Source organism: Vombatus ursinus, unplaced genomic scaffold (assembly GCF_900497805.2).
Source record: "Vombatus ursinus unplaced genomic scaffold, bare-nosed wombat genome assembly UNPS02008996.1, whole genome shotgun sequence".
NCBI lineage: Eukaryota > Metazoa > Chordata > Mammalia > Diprotodontia > Vombatidae > Vombatus > Vombatus ursinus.
Genome location: NW_020948774.1, coordinates 12,491,111 through 12,508,620, shown reverse-complemented (window position 1 = coordinate 12,508,620; position 17,510 = coordinate 12,491,111). Strand labels below are relative to the sequence as shown.

The 17,510-nt window shown below is 34.0% G+C and overlaps 1 protein-coding gene across 1 annotated transcript in view; it reads right to left on the bottom strand.

Annotated features, from left to right (window-relative positions):
* Positions 1-17,510, bottom strand: part of LOC114034476 (protoheme IX farnesyltransferase, mitochondrial) — a 104,622-nt gene that overhangs the window by 50,460 nt on the left and 36,652 nt on the right. Inside the window, exon 5 of the mRNA XM_027850172.1 lies at positions 2,904-3,028. Coding sequence (XP_027705973.1) covers positions 2,904-3,028 — 125 coding nt within the window. The remainder of the gene's footprint in view (positions 1-2,903; positions 3,029-17,510) is intronic.

Here is a 17,510-nt window from a genome sequence, read left to right as displayed (position 1 = left end):
AGAGAGAAGGATAAACAGAAAAAATAGGATGGAGGGAAATATACAGTTAGTAATCATAATGTGAATGGCATGAACTCACATAAAAAACAGAAGTGGATAGCAGAATGCATTAAAAACCAGAATCCTTGTAAACATGTTGTTTACAAGAAATACTCTGAAGTAGAGACACACCCAGAGTAAAGGTATGTGCCTGTAGCAGGACTAGTTTAATATTAGGAAAGCTGCCAACATGACTGATCATATCAAATAATGAAACTAACAGAACTCAATACACAATAAAATTATATTCGATAGATTAAAAGTTAATTGGAAACTAAACAATCAAATCCTAAAGAATGAGTAGGTCAAAGAACAAATCACAGAATCAATCAATTTCATTAAAGAGAATGACAACAATGAGATAAAATACCAAAATTTATGGAATGAAGTCAAAGCAGTACATTTGGGAAAATTTATATCTCTAAACTCTTACATCAATAAATTGCAAGTGGGAGGATCTTTGCAGCAAGTTTCTCTAATTCTAAAATTAAAAGAACCTGGACAGCATCTCTCAGGAAACCATCAAGGAAAACTGACCTGAGGTCCTAGAACCAGAGGTTAAAATACTCATCAAAAGAATCACCTCCTGAAAGAGATCCCATATTGAAAACATCAAGGAATATTGTAGCCAAATTCCAAAAGTACCAGGTCAAAGAGCAAATACTGCAATTTGCGCAGCCAGAAAGAAACAATTTAAACATCATGGAACCACAGTCAGGATTATGCAGGACCTTGTAGCTTCTACATGAAAAGATCGGGGGCAAGGAGCTTGGAACCCCAGCGAAATTGAGCAAAATCTTTCAGGGGAAGAGATGGATATCCAAAGAAATAGGGGACTTTCAAACCTTCCTGACAACAAGACCAGAGCTCAACAGAAAATTTGATCTTCAATTACAAGACTCAAGAGAGGCATAAAAAGGTAAACAGGAAAGAAAAAAACAACAACATGTTATTAGTAAGGGCAAACTGTTTATATCACTACAAGGGAAGATAATATTTGTGACTCTTGAGAACTGTATCATTATTACAATATTTAAGAGGGGTATACATAGAGGATGTAAGAATAAGTTGACTTTGATGTGATGATAAATAATGTAATTATGTGGTAAAAAGGGATTGTTCTGGGAGAAGAGGAAAGGAGGAGTCAAACAAGGGTAAATTACATTACATGGAAAGGCACAAAAACCTATTACAGTAGAGGGGAAAAAGGGAGGGAGATGAGCATTGAACCTTACTCTCATTTGGCTCAAAGAGAAAATAACATAATCAGTTAGGTATAGAAATCTAACTTGATGGGAAAGGGGAAAGAAAAAGGAGGGGGAGGATGGAAGGGAGAGAAGAAGTAGTAAGGGTAAAGTGGAAGAAAAGGGAGGGGGATGATAGAAGTGAGGGCAGACTGAGGGAGGCATTGGTCGAAAGCAAAACTCTAGTGAGAAGGGAAAGGGAGAAAGGAGAGAGACAAGCATAAAAGGAGTGTGGGGGGAGAGATAGGATGGAGAGAAAGACGCAGATAATAATCATAATTGTAAATGTGAATGGGATGAACTCTCCTATAAAATGTAAGTGGATAGCAGAGTGGATTAAGAACCATAATCCTACAATACGTTGCTTAAAAATCTTGAAAGACTTATGTGAACTGATGTTGAAGTGAGGTGAGCAGAGCCAAGAAAACACTGTACACAGTAACAGCCACACTGTGTGATGACTAACTTTGACAGACTTGGCTCTTCTCAGCAACGCAAGGATCTTAGACAACTCCAAAAGACTCATGATGGAGAGTGCTATCCACATTCAGAAAAAGAATTTTGGAGTTTGAATGCAGATGGAAGCATACTATTTGCTCTCCTTTTCTTTTGTTGTTTTGTTTTGTTTCTTTTCTCATGGTTCCTCCCATTGATTCTAATTCTTCTTTACATCATGACCAATGTGAAAATGTGTTTAATATAAATGTATAACTAGAGCCTATATCAGATTGCACACCATCTTGGGAAAGGGAGAAGGAAGAGATGGGGAGAAAATTTAAAACTCAAAATCTTATGGAAGTGAATGTTAAAAACTAAAAATAAATAAATTATTAAAAACAAAAAAAATGAAAAACAAAAACCAAGATATACTTGGAGTAGAAAGTGAGGCCACACAACCAATTTTTCACCCATACATTCTAGGTCATTTGAGGTAGATAACGTAGGGGAAAGGCCTGATGTTTAGTCTGATGTTTAGATCAAATCTATGATAAACTTTCCCCATTAGAATGGTTTCACGTGTAGGATTTTCTCATTTTCAATTTCAAAAAAGCACAAGGTAAGCTGAAAGGGTTTAGGTACATAAAGTTTCCTGATTTAAAAGTGATTTCATTAACAAGTCCCAAGATCAGACCTTTAAATGATCAGACCTATTTTTGGCTTCAACACAATCCTAACGTTGCCAATTATACTACATGATTACTAACTGTATTTCTTACATGACCATAAAGCATTTTCTCAGCAAGTTTAACACTGTTTTTATGAATTAAGTAGCTATGATATAAAACACCAAATACAAATCAGGAAAATGAGATTTAAGGTTAGGGTTTAAGTGATTTATGTAATTTTTTTTTGATTTATGTAATTTTACAAAAGTGAATAAATGTCATTTCTACTATAATTGTGGTTATAACCTATATTAAAGAGAAAAGCCAAATTGATATTTTTCTCAAACATATGCTTATGCCTATTTATTACTATAAATTCAATCTCCTCCTTTTTCTTTCAGAAAACACCTCTGTTTCTACATAACCACCTATAGCTATAAGTTATATAACTTATACCACATGGTATAGCCAAGAAGAGACACTTTTACAAACCAAATAAAAATAATGAACTAACCTGATTAATGGAGTTAGCTGCACAAGATGCAAGGCCTGTTCCAACAGAGGCGAGCAGGAAACAATATAAGTCAAAAGGTACTGGAGCCAACACAAATCCAGCTGAAGTTGTACTTACGACTAAAGCTGCAACATAAAAACAGAAAGAAGACTTACTATCATTATTAAAGCAACTTCCCAAACCTAAAAGCACCAACATTAGGAGAAAAAAATTAAATTCTTAAAATTCTGTTATATGTATATAATGTTATTACATGTTAATTTTTTAAATGTACAGAAGGGTTAGGGGTTTGGGTTTATTCTGCCAACTAATATTTATTAAGCATTTACATACCAGTTCTCAAATAGTATGCTTCCCTAGGTGTGCTAAAAACTTCCCCACACACTACCCAGTCCTTGCTTCCAGCTGCAGTTTGTGGCCTTTTTAACATACATATTTGGTTCTTCCTCAAATACCTTAATATCCACTTAATCTACTTAACTCCCATGACCTACTACTACACCAAGTGTTTAACTTCCATGTTCATGTACTCTGAAATTCCTTCATCTGATCATAGCCTTTAATCATTTCAACTTTTTCTCTTATGTTATAACCTAAACCCCACTGGTCATCATCTAATTAATATACTTTTGAGTTCTTTCCCAGGATACCAACCAAATATCAGCTAAACTTTCTTTTCTTCCCAATCTGGATCGCTTGGTCAATCAATTCAACTGTACACAGCTGTCTATACTCAAATTCCCATGACACTGCGGGAGGGTGGGGTGGAGCCAAGACGATAGAGTAAAAGCAGTAACTTGCTTGAGCTCTCCCCTAAACCCCTCCAAATAACTGTAAAAAAATTACTCTAAACACATTCTAGAGCAGCAGAACCCACAAAAAGATAACAGTGAAATAAATTTCCAGTCCAAGAGAACCTGGATGGTCAATAGGAAAGGTCTTAAAAAACAGACTAACCCAAATGGCAAAAGAGGTCCAAAAGGCCAATGAGAAGAATGCCTTAAAAAGCAGAATTGGCCAAATGGAAAAGGAGGTCCAAAAGCTCACTGAAGAAATTAGTTCCTTAAAAATTAGAATGGAGCAAATGGAAGCAAATGATTCTATGAGAAATCAAGAAATTATAAAACAAAACCAAAAGAATGAAAAAAATAGAAGACAACGTGAAATACCTCACTGGAAAAACAACTGATCTGGAAAATAGATCCAGGAAAGACCATTTAAAAATTATTGGACTACCTGAAAGCCATGATTTAAAAAAAAAAAAAAGCCTAGACATCATCTTTCAAGAAATTATCAAGTAAAATTGCCCTGATATTCTAGAACCAGAGGGTAACATAGAAAGTGAAAGAATCCACTGATCACCTCCTGAAAGAGATCCCAAAAGGAAAACTCCTAGGAATAATATGGTCAAATTCCAGAGTTCCCAGGTCAAGGAGAAAATATTGCAAGCAGCTAGAAAGAAACAATTCAAGTATTGTAGAAACACAATCAGAGTAACACAAGATTTAGCAGCTTCTACATTAAGGGATAAGGGTTTAGAATATGATATTCTGGAAGTCAAAGGGGGCAGGATGAAAACCAAGAATCACCTACCCAACAAAACTGAGTATAATTCTTTAGGAGAAAAACTGGACATTCAATGAAACAGAGGACTTTCAAGCATTCTTGATGAAAAGACCAGAGCTGAAGAGAAAATTTGACTTTCAAATACAAGATTCAAGAGAACCATGAAAAGGTAAACAGGAAAGAGAAATCATAAGAGACTTATTAAAGTTGAACTGTTTACATTCCTACACGGAAAGATGATATTTGTAACTCATGAGACCTTTCTCAGTATGAGGGTATTTGGAGGGAACATATATATATACAAACAGGGCACAGAGTGAGGTGAATATGAAGGGATGATATCTAAAAAATAAAATTAAGAGGTGAGAGAGGATTGTACTCTGGGAGAAGGAGAAAGAGAGAGGTAGAATGGGGGTAAATTATCTCACATAAAAGAAACAAGAAAAAGCTTTTACAGTCAAGGGGAAGAGGGGGAGGTGAGAAGGAATGAGTGAATCTTATTCTCACTGGATTTGGCTTAAGGAGGGAATAACATACACACTCAACTGGCTATGGAAATCTGTCTTACCTTATAGTAAAACAGGGGAAAAGGGATTGGGAGTGGGGATAATATAAGGGAGGGTAGGTTGGGGGAGGGGGTAATCAGAAGCAAACATTTTTGAAGAGGGACAGGGTCAAAGGAGAGAATAGAATAAATGGAGGATGGGATAGGATGGAGGAAAATATAATTAGTCTTTTACAACATGACTATTATGGAAGTGTTTTGCATGACTACACATGTATAATCAATATCAAATTGCTTGTCTTATCAATGAGGGTGGGCAGAGAGGGAGGATCAGAGAGAATTTGGAACGCAAAGTTTTAAAAAGGAATGTTAAAAATTGTTTTTACATGCAACTGGGAAACAAGATATACAGGCAATGGAGTATAGCAATCTATCCTGCTCTACAGGAAAATTGAAGGGGAAGGCGATAAGAGGTTGGGGGGGCGCAGTGATAGAAAGGATGGCAGATTGGTAGAAGGGGTATTCAGAATGCATGCCATCTTGGGGTGGAGGAAAGGGAGAGATGGGGAGAAAATTTGGAACTCAAAATCTTGAGGAAGTGAAGGCTGAAAACTAAAATAAATAAATAAATATATATATAAAAATGCTTTTAAAAAAATTCCCATGACACCTTCTCTTTTGACTGATTATGCCTGGCCTAACCCCAACTTTGAATTATTCCCTTTGTTGGATGCCTTTACTCCTATTCATGCAATGCTGAACAGTACTGGAGAAAATCATAGAACAGTGCTGAATGGGTGCATGACAAATTTATTACATGATCTCAACTGCGCCTTCCCTAGAGCACCATAGTCCTTTTCTAGTCCATTCACTATCCTACTCACCACAGCAGTTATTCTAAACATTTTCATCTATCCTAAAACCTTCCAGGGAATATCCATCTTACCACACTCTCAGTTGAGAAAAATCTAATACTTGACCCCAAAAATGGAAGCTATTTGATGAAAACTCTCTTCTCCTATCTTCTTTTCACATCATTCTGACATCTTGCCCCACTATCTCTCCTTAACCCCTTTCTCTGGCACTTCTCCTTACCAAGGTAAATAACTCTAAATGCAACCTTAATCCAATCTCATTTTCTCCAGCAGACTGCTTCTTCTACTGTCTGCACTCTCCCTTCTTCAATTTCTCCAAATCTAGTAGCTTGCTCTCTGCAAACTAGAAATATGCCACTATTTCTAAAAGTTTCCCTTGTGTTTACTTTTTTCTTTTTAAAAATATTTTTATATTTTATTTTTTCCAGTAACATATAAAAACAATTTTTAACATTCTTTTTTTTAAGTTTTGAGTTCCAAATTATCTTCCTCCTTCTCTTATTTATCCCCTCCTTGAAAAGGCAAAATTTTAATATAGATTATATATATGCAGTCATAAGAAAAAAATTCCCACATTAGCCATGATGCAAGTGTTGTACACAAACCAAAAACTAAAATAAAAATTTTTTTAAGTATTCCTAAGGAGCAGCTAGGTGGCACAGAGGATAGAGCATGGGGCCTAGAGTCAGGAGGACCGGAGTTCAAAACCAACCTCACAATCCGACTCGACACTTACTAGCTGTGTGGTCCTGGCAAGTCACTTAACCCTAGCTGCCTCACCAAAAAAAAAAGTATGCTTAGATCTCATTCAGACTCTATCAGTTCTTTCTCTGGAGGTGGATAGCATTTTTCATCATAAGTCCTTTGGAACTGTCTTGGATCACAGTATTGCTGAGAACAAGCTAAATCATTCACAGTTGATCATTATAAAATGTTGTGGTTACTGTGTACAATGCACTCCTGATTCTGTTCACTTCACTTTGCATCAACTCATATGGCTTTCCAGGTTTTTCTGAAACTCTCCTGCTAGTCGTTTCTTTCTTTCTTTTTTTTAAAGGCAATTTGGTATTAAGTGACTTGCCCAGGGTCACACAGCTAGTAAGTGTCAAGTGTTTGGTATAAGGCCGAATTTGAACTCAGGTCCTCCTGACTCCAGGGCCAGTGCTCTATCCAGTGCACCACCTAGCTGCCCCCATGCTGGTCATTTCTTATAGCACAACAGTATTCCATCAGTTATATATCCCAACTTGTTCATCCATTCCCCAATTGCTGAGTATACTCTCAATTTCCAATTCTTTGCCACCACAAAAAGAGCTGCTATAAATATTTTTGTACATATAGATACTTTTCCTTTTTATTTTTTATTTTTTAATCTCTTTGGGATATAGACCTAGTAGTGTTATTGCTGGTTAAAAGAGCATGCATATTGGAATTGGAATTACCCTTTGGGCATAGTTCCAAATCACTCTCCAGAATGGTTTAATCATTTCACAACTCTACCAATAGTGCATAAGTGTCCCAATTTTTCCACATGCCCCCAACATCTTCTCTCAAATTAGCGAATTCAATAGATATGAAGTGGTACCTCAGAGTTGTTTTAATTTGTGTTTCTCTAATCAATAGTGATTTAGACTATTTTTATATGGCTATAGACAGCTTTGATGTCTTCATCTGAAAACTGCCTGTTCATATGGTTTGACTATTTATCAATTGGGGAATGATTCATATTATAAATTTGATTCAGTTCTCTACATATTTGAGAAATAAGGCCTTTATCTAAGAAACTTGCTATGAATTTTCCTCATTTTTTGCTTTTCTTTTAATGTTGGCTATATTCAATTTGTTTATGCAAAACCTTTATAATTTAATGAAATCAAAATTATCTATTGTTACTTCCTATAATGCTATCTCTTGTTTTGTCATAAATTATTCCCTTATCCATATATCTGACAGACAAAATATTCTCCCCGAATTTACTTGATATCACACTTTCTGTCTAAACCATATACCCATTTTGACCTTATCTTGTTATACAGTGTGAGTATATACATATAATATACATATACCCTATTTTCTGTTAAACTGTTTTCAAGTTTTCCCTGCAATTTTGGTCAAATAATGAGTTCTTGTCCCAAAAGCTTGGATCTTTGCACTTATCAAAAACTACATTACTATGGTCATTTATTACTTAGTATTTTGTATCTAATCTATTCCATTGGTCCTCCAGTCTATTTTTTAGCCAGTAACTAATTGTCTACATGATTACTGCTTTGAAACAGTTTCATATCTCATATTGCGAGGCCACCTTCTTTCACACTGTTTTTTTCTTACTGATTTTCTTGTTATTCTGAACCTTTTCCTCTTTTTATTATTATTTTATTAATTTATTTTTCATTTTCAACATTCACTTCCATAAGCCTTTGGGTTTTAAATTTTCTCTCCCTTCCTTCCTGCCTTCTCCCCAAGACTGCGTGCAATTTGATATAGGCTCTCCATATACATTTCTATTAAACATATTTTCACATTAGTCATGTTTTAAAGAAGAATTAGAACCAATAGAACCGTAAGAAAGAAAAAAACAGAAGAAAAAAAAAGAGCAAATAGTATGTTTCTATCTGTAGTCAGACTCCACAGTTCTTCCTCTGGATGTGGATAGAAATTTTCTATCATGAGTCTATCCTTGCATTGCTAAGAAAAGCTAAGTCTATCAAAGTTAGGGGTCAAAGGGTATGCACATTTTTACAATCCTTTGGGAATAGTTCCAAATTGCTCTCCAAAATGGTTGGATCAGTTCACAACTCCAACAATAATGCATTAGTGTTCCAATTTTCCCACATCTTCAACATTTATCATTTTCCTGTTTTGTCATGTTACCTAATCTGATAGATGTGATGTGGTACCTCAGAGTCATTTTGATTTGCATTTCTCTAATCAATAGTGCTTTAGGGCATTTTTTCATATGACTATAGATAGCTTTAATTTCTTACTCTGAAAACTGCCTGTTCATATCCTTTGACCATTTATCAACTGGGGAATGACTTGTATTCTTATAAATTTGACTTGGTTCTCTATATATTTTAGAAATGAGGCCCTTATCAGAGACACTGGCTGTAAAAATTCTTTCCCAGTTTTCTGGTTCCCTCTTAATCTTGGTTGCATTGGCTTTGTGCAAAATTTTTTCAATTTAATGTAATCAAAATTATCCATTTTGTATTTCATAATGTTCTCTATCTCTTCTTTGTTCATAAATTCCTCTGTTCTCCATAAATCTGACAGGTAAATTATTCCTTGCTCTCCCAGTTTGCTTATAGTATCAGCCTCTATATCTAAATTGTGTACCTATTTTGACTTTATTTTGGTATATGGTGTAAGATGTTGGCCTATGCCTAGTTTCTGCCATACTCTTTTCCAGTTTTCCCAGCAATTTTTTTTCCATTAGTGAGTTCTAATCCCAGAAGCTGGGGTCTTTGGGTTTATCAAACAGTAGATTACTATAGTCATTAACTACTGTGTCTTGTGTACCTAAGCTATTTCACTGATCTACCACTCTATTTCTTATCCAGTACCAAGTAGTTTTGATGATTGCTGCTTTATAATACAATATAAGATCTGGTATGGCTAGGTCACCTTCCCTAGCATTTCTTTTCACTAGTTCCCTTGATATTCCGGACCTTTTGTTCTTCCAGATGAATCTTGTTATTATTTTTTCTAGCTCTATAAAATAAATTTTTTGGTAGTTTGATTGGTATGGCACTGAATAAGTAAATTAATTTAGGTAGAATTGTCATTTTTATTATATTAGCTCAGCCTACTCATAAGCAACTGATGTTTTTCCAATTATTTAGATCTGACTTTATTTGTGCAAAAAAATGTTTTGTAATTGTGTTCATATAGTTAGTTCCTGGGTTTGTTTTGGCAGGTGGACTCCTAAATATTTTATAAGGTCTACAGTAATTTTAAATGGAATTTCTCTATCTCCTGCTGTTGGGTTTTGTTAGTAATACATAGAAATGCAAATGATTTGTGTGGGTTTATTTTATATCCTGCAATTTTGCTAAAGTTATTTATTATTTCAAGTAGTTTTTTACTTGATTCTCTAGGATTCTCTAAGTATAACTTTTTGTTCTTACAGACGAATTTTTTATTTTTTTTCTAGCTCTGTAAAATATTTTTTAGTAGTTTCATTGCACTGAACAAGTAAATTAATTTAGATAGAATTGCCATTTTTATTATATGGGCTCAGTCCACCCATGAACAATTAATATTTCTCTAATTGTTTGGATCTGATTTTATTTGGGTAAAAATGTTTTGTAATTGAGTTCAATTAGTTCCTGGGTTTATCATGGCAGGTAGACTCTGAAGTATTTTATACTGTCTACAGTTATTTTAAATAGAATTTCTATTTCTATATCTTGCTGCCAGACTTTGTTGGAAATACATAGAAATGCTGATGATTTATGTGAGTGTATTTTATATTCTGCAATTTTGCTGATGGTAATTTCAATTTTTTTTTTAGTTGATTCTCTAGGATTCTCTAAGTATATCATCATATCACCTGCAAAGAGTGCTAATTTTGTTTCCTCACTGCCTATGCTAATACTTTTTCTTCTCTAATTGCTATAGCTAAAATTACAATTTCAATATTGAATATGAGTGGTGATAATAAAAATCTTTGCTTTACCCCTGATCTTACTGGGAAGGCTTCTAGCTTATCCTTATTACAGATAATCCTTTTATGATGACGTTAGAAAGATACTACTTATTTTAAGGAAAGCTCCATTTATTCATTTTTTTCCAGTGTCTCTAATAAGAATAAATGTTGTATTTTATTGAAAGCTTTTCCGCATCTATTGAGATAATCATATAATTTTTGTTGTTTTTGTAACTGATGTAGTTATACTGGTAGTTTTCCTAATATTGAACTATTCCTCCTTCCTTGTATAAATCCCACCTGATCAGAGTGTATGATCTTTGTGATATATTGCTCTAATCTCCTTGTTAGTACTTTAATTTTTTGCATCAATGTTCATTAGGGAATTTGGTCTACACTTTTCTTTTTCAGTTTTTGCTCTTCCTAATTTAGGTGTCAGCACCATGTTTGTGTCATGAAAACAATTTGGTAGGACTCTTTCTTTACTTATTTTTCCAAATAGTTTATATAGCATTTGAATTAATTGTTCTTTAAATGTTTGGTAGCATTCACTTGTGAAACTATTTGGTCCTGGGAATTTGTTTTTAGGGAGTTCACTGATGGTTTGTTTGATTTCTTAAATGTTTGCAAATATTCACCCATTTCACTTAGAGTGTTGGTTTTATTAGCATATAATTCAACAAAACAGCTCCAAATAATTGCTTTAATTTCATTGTCATTGGTGGTGAATTCACTCTTTTCATTTTTGATACTAATAATTTGGTTCCCACCTTCCTTTTTGCATCAAATTAACCAATCGTTTTTCTATTTTATTGGATTTTTCCCCCATAAACCAGCTCCTTCTTTTGTTTATTAATTTAATGGTTTTCTTACTTTCAATTTTATTAATCTCTTCTTTGAATTTCAGGATTTCCAATTTGGTGTTTAACTGGGGATTCTGAATTTGGTTTTTTTTTAGCTTTTTTCTTTTTTGCCCAATTCATTGTTCTGCTTTTTCTCTATTTTACTGATGTAAGAGTTTAGACATATAAATTATTCCATAAGTACTTCTTTGGCTACATCCCATAAATTCTGGTATGCTGTCTTATTGGTGTCATTCTCTGTGATGAAATTATTGATCGTTTCTATAATCTGTTCTTTGACCAACTCATTCTTTAGGATTTGATTATTTAGTCTCTAATAAATTTTTAATCTATGTTTCCACAGCCCTTTATTGAATGTAATTTTTACTATATTATGATCTGAAAAAGATGCATTTGAAATTTTTGTTTTTCTGCATTTGGTTGTGAGGTTTTCATGCCCTGATACATGGTCAATTTTTGTGTAGGTGTCACATACTACTGAGAAAAAGGTATATTCCTTTCTATTCCCATTCAATTTTCTCCAAATATTTATCATATCTAACTTTTATAAAATTCTATTCATCCCAACTTCTTTCTTGTTCATTTTTGGTTAAATTTATCTAGTTCAGAGAGAGCAAAGTTGAGGCCCCTCCACTAGTAAAGTTTTACTGTCTATTTCCTACTTTACCTCATTTAACTTTTCCTTTAAAAATTTGAATGCTATACCATTTGGTAAATATGTTTAATATTGATATTGCTTAACTGCCTACAGTACCTTTTAGTAAAATGTAATTTTCATGCTTATCTCTTTTAACTAGATCTATTTTTGCTTTTGTTTTGTCTGAGATTATGACTGCTATCCCTGGTTTTTTTTAATTCCAGCCAAAGCATAACAAATTCTGCTCCAGCCCCTTATTTTTACTCTGTGTGTGTGTCGATCTGTTTCAAGTATATTTCTTGTAAGCAATATATTGTTGGATTCTGGTTTTTAATCCACTCCGCTATCCACTTATGTTTTATGGGTTAGTTCATCCCATTCACATTCACAGTTATGATTACAAACTCCATCCTATTTCCCCATCCCCACCCCTGGGGTGGGTGTTTAGCCTTCTCACTCTCTCTTTCTCTTATAGCCTTAAAAGTCTGTTTTGGCTTCCGTCAATTCATCCTCCCTTCTACTAACCACCCCCTTCCCTTTTGTCCCCTCTCCTCCTACTTCCCTGTAGTCCAAGATAGATTTCTATATCCACTATACCACACTCCATATGTTATTCCCTATCAGCCAATTCTGATAGGAATAAGGTTCAAGCAATATCCACTATCCTCCCATCTTCCCATCCACTTTAAAAGTTCTTCATTTCATGCCTATTTTATGTGAGATAACTTACTCCACTCTATCTCTCCTTTTCCCCTTCTCCCAGCGCATTCCTTTGTCACCCTTTAATTTTTTTTAATCATCCCATCATAATCAATTCACATCATGCCCTCTGTCGATGTATACACCTTCTAACTGCCCTAATAATGAGAAAGTTCTTAGGAGTCACAAGTATCATCTTCCCATGTAGGAATGTAAACAATTTAATCTTATAGAATCCTTTATGATTTTTCTTTCCTGTTGACCTTTCCATGCTTCTCTTGAGTCTTGTATTTCTATTTTCTATTCAGCTTTGGTCTTTTCATCAGGAAAGCTTGAAAGTCCTTTATTTCATTGAATATCTGTATTTTCCCCTTGAAAGATTATCCTCAGTATTACTGGGCAGGTGATTCTTGGCTGTAATCCTAGCTCCTTTGCACTCTGCAATATCATGTTCTAAACCCTCTGATCCTTTAGTGTAGAAGCTGCTGTTATCTGCAGCTCCACAATGTTTGAACTGTTTCTTTCTGGATGATTGCAATATTTTCTCCTTAACCTGAGAGCTTTGCGACTTGGCTCTAATATTCCTGGGAGTTTTCATTTTAAGATACAGTGATCAATGGATTATTTAGATTTCTATTTTACCCTCTAGTTCTAAGATATCAGGGAAGTCTTCCTTGATAATTTCTTGAAAGATGATGTCTAGGCTTTTTTTTTTTTAATCATGGCTTTCAGGCAATCCAATAATTCTTAAATTATCTCTCCTTGATCTATTTTCCTGGTAAGTTTTTTTTTTCTGTTAATAAGATATTTCACACTTTCTTCTATTTTTCCTTTTGATTTTGTTTTATTGTTTCTCGATGTCTCATGGAGTCATTAGCTTTTATTTGTGGACAAATTCCTTAAAGGAATTATTTTCTTCAGTGAGCTTTTGTACCTCCTTTTCTATCTGGTCAACTCTACTTATTAAGGAATTCTCTTTAGTGGATTTTTGTGTCTCTTTTACCATTTGGTCAATTCTTTCTTAAGATGCTATTTCCTTCAGTATTTTTTGTGTCTCCTTTATCACACCACTGACTCTCTTTTCATCATTTTCATGCATCACTCTCATTTCCCAACTTTTCTTTTATCTCTCTTATTTGATTTTCAAAATCCTTTTTGAGCTTTTCCAGGAACTCTTTTGGGGGCCTGTGACCAATTCACATTTTAATTTGATGTTTTCCATGTAGCTGTTTTGGTTTTGTTGTATTCTTCTGAGTTTATGTCTTGCTCATTTTTCCTGGTCTATTTCTTGGCATAACTTTATATTAAAGTTGGGCTCTGCTCCTGGGGTGGAGGGAGCCTTTCTTGCTGTTGTTTTCAGAGATAGCTCTGAAGGTCTGTAGGTTTTCAGTTCTTCTGAGGTGGTATATTCTAAGAAGAGGTATGGTCATTGCTTTTCTGGCACTATGTTCTGGTCTGTGAATGACCACAAATATTCTTCTCCACCCTGGAACTGTGGCCAGGACCATGAACCCCTGTAACCACAAGTGCTAGTGAGCTAATGCTCCTCTTAGCCTTGGGACTGTGATGTGTAACTGTGTATGGTCAGTGTGACAGTCCTGCACCTCTTAACAGCAAAGGATTCATCATAGTATCCTTCTTACTGATCCCCTTACTGTCTGTGGATTGAGAGTGCCCAAAGCTTCTGTTGCTGATGAACTGCTTCGAAGGTCTGTTCCTGGCACCCCAGTGCAGCCTATGCTAAGCTCCAAGTCAGACCACCACCCTGAGACAGATTTTTTCTTGCCGACCTCCTAAGTTGTCCTGGGCTGGAAAATTGCTTCACTCCAACTTTTTTGGATTCTGCTGCTCAAGAATTCAATTTGTATACATTATTTTAAAGTTGTTTAAGAGGAAGAGCTCAGGTGAGTCCCTGCCTTTACTTCACCATCTTGGTTTTGCCTCCCTTTCTTATCCTAGATGTATTAATTTTGACTATGCAAAAGCTTTTCACTTTGAATTAAAGTGATCTATTTTATCATTTACAATTGCTCTATCTCTTCTTTGTTATGAAAACAACACTTTTGCATAGCTATGAGATGTCTATGATCTGTCTTTTTTATGGTATGATCTTTAATCAAAGATAATGTTATATATTTAAGATGTATTACTGAATATAGTATAAGGTTTTGCTATAAGCCTTATTTCTGCCAGACTGCTTTCCCATTTTCCCAGAAATTTTTATCAAATAGGGAGGTTTTTCCTAGGTTATTTGTTTCTTTATCCAGTACTGGGTTGACAACTTCTACTGTTTCTGAATCTCTCTTGTCTAGTTTGTTCTATTGATATATCTCTCTGTTCTTTAATCAGCATCAAATGGTTCTGATGACTGTTGCTTCATAATATACTTAAAGGGCCCAAAGTCCCCCTTTATCTCTAATTCATTATTTCCCTTGATATTCTAATTATTTTTTCTTTTTCCAAATAAATTTTATTTTTTGAGTTTTGTAAAGTATCTCGTAATTTGATTGGTACAGCATTAAAAATATACATTAATTTTGGTAATAATGTTATTAGTATTGCCTAGTCATGTGCTCATAAATATTTCTCCGACTATTTCGATTTTTTCTTTATTTTTCTTTTCTTTTTTCTTCATTAAAAAACACTTTTTAAATTAATTTATACAAGTTTTTGTGTGTGCTTTGAGAGGGCAATCTCCAGATATTTTATGCATTTTTTAGTTATTTAGAATGGAATTTTCTTTTCTATTATTTCTTCCTATGTTTTGTTATTATTCAGAAATGGTGTAAGGTTTTGAAGATTTATTTTGTAACCTGAAACTTTCCTGAATCTATTAACTGTCTCAATTAGCATACTTATTGATTCTCTAGGTTTGTCTAAGTAAACCATAATTTCCTCGCAAAAGGAAAATTTCATCTCCTCTTTTCCTATCTTTATTCCTTTGATTTCTCTATCATCTTATTGCTATTGCAAACATTTCTAGAACTATATGAAATAATAGTGGGGAGACTGGGCACGCTTACTTCACTCTCATATTCATTAGAAAGATTTTAGGACATCCACATTGCTTATCATGCTTGCTTTTGATTTCAGATAGATGTTTTTTATGATTTTTAAAAAGGTCCCTCTATGCCTGTATTTTGTAGGGTATTTAACATGAGTGTTATACTCTGTCAAAGGCTTTTTCTGTATCTGTTGAGAAGACTTTTTGGTTATAATCAATTATGTTGATTGACTGCCTCATGTTGAACCATTCTTGCATCCCTGGTACAAATCCCACTTGATCATAATGAATGACTTTTTGGGGACAAATTGCTTTAGCCTGTTTCATGGGATTTTATTAAAAAAAAAAGTTTGAGTCAATGTTCATTAATGACACAGGCCTATAGTTTTCTTTCTGGGCCTTTTTTCCTCCACTGCTTTAAGCATAGGGACTATATTTGACTCATAAAAGAATTCTGGTAGGGCTCTTTTTTTCCAAATTTTTTAGATTCATTACAAAAGTATAAGTATTACCTATTTTGTGAGAATAATTTTGAAACTCCTACTCAATATGATCAGTATCTACTCAGTTCACTGTTATTGTCTATGGGTATTAGTGATAATCTGTAGGATAAATAGCACAGAATTAAGGTTAGTTGTTAAAATAAAAATTACGTAGGTCAGATTTAGTCCATCATGTATTGATGATAATATCCATGTATTGATGATTATATTGCTTTTCAATTTTTTATGAGATAAATTTATATTATATAGATTTATAGGCCAGTATTAACCTGTGTTAAGGATTGAGATAGAGACTTGGACTCTGAGAGCTGCTGTGTTCCAGAAAACCAGTTTCCCATTTTACTTTGTTCTTTTGAGCCTAATGTTCATAATACACTGGTGGAAAAATCCCAGAATCTTGTTCACTAAACACTAATGATTGATGGCATGTGGAAATGATTAAACTTTGATGATTGATGGACATTTCCCTTTGACCAATCATGTGGATTTCCCCCTTTGGGAATTGACCAATCAAAGAATTGTACCACCTCAATTTATTTTTAGTGCTCTCATTCCCTGTAAATATTCGCAACCTTCGGGCAAAAGGTGTGCAAAGGTGAGTCTCCGATCCAGTGTCTTAAGGACCACCAGTTTCCCTAATAAACTGAAACTGCTCAGAGTTCTGCCTCAGTTTACCTTGGTCTGATCATTCTTTTTATTTCTTCTAGTTTTGCTATGATTTTACCTTGCAAATTTGCAATTTTATTGATTTGATTTCTCTTTTTTTTTTAAAAAAAAAATAAGATTGGCTAAGGGGTTATCAATTTTATTAGTTTTTTTCAAAGAACCAGCTTTTGTTTTACTTATCATTTCTAAGCCATTTTTTTTTGTTTCTTTCTACTTTACCTGCCCTCTAATTTATCAACTCTTGAGTTTATTTTAGGTTTATTTGTTGGTCTCAAAATTTTTTATCTATATTCAGTTCATTAATCCTCTCTTTTTCTGTCTTTTTAATGTATGTTTATAAGGATATGATTTTCAACCTGAGAACTGCATTAGGGGCACTCCAGAAATTTTGGCATGCTGTTTTATCAATAGCATTTTTTTTACACAGTGTTATTGTTTCTATATTTTTTTATTTGACCTACTCATTAATTAAAATTTCATTGTTAAAGCTTCATTTGTGCCTATATCTTTTATTTGTGGGCCCTGAACCAATTTCTATTTTTATTGTGATATGATCTGCAAAGGATGTATTAACTATTTCTGCATTTTAACATTTGTTTACAACATCTCTGTGCCATAGTAAATATTTGTAAAAGTTC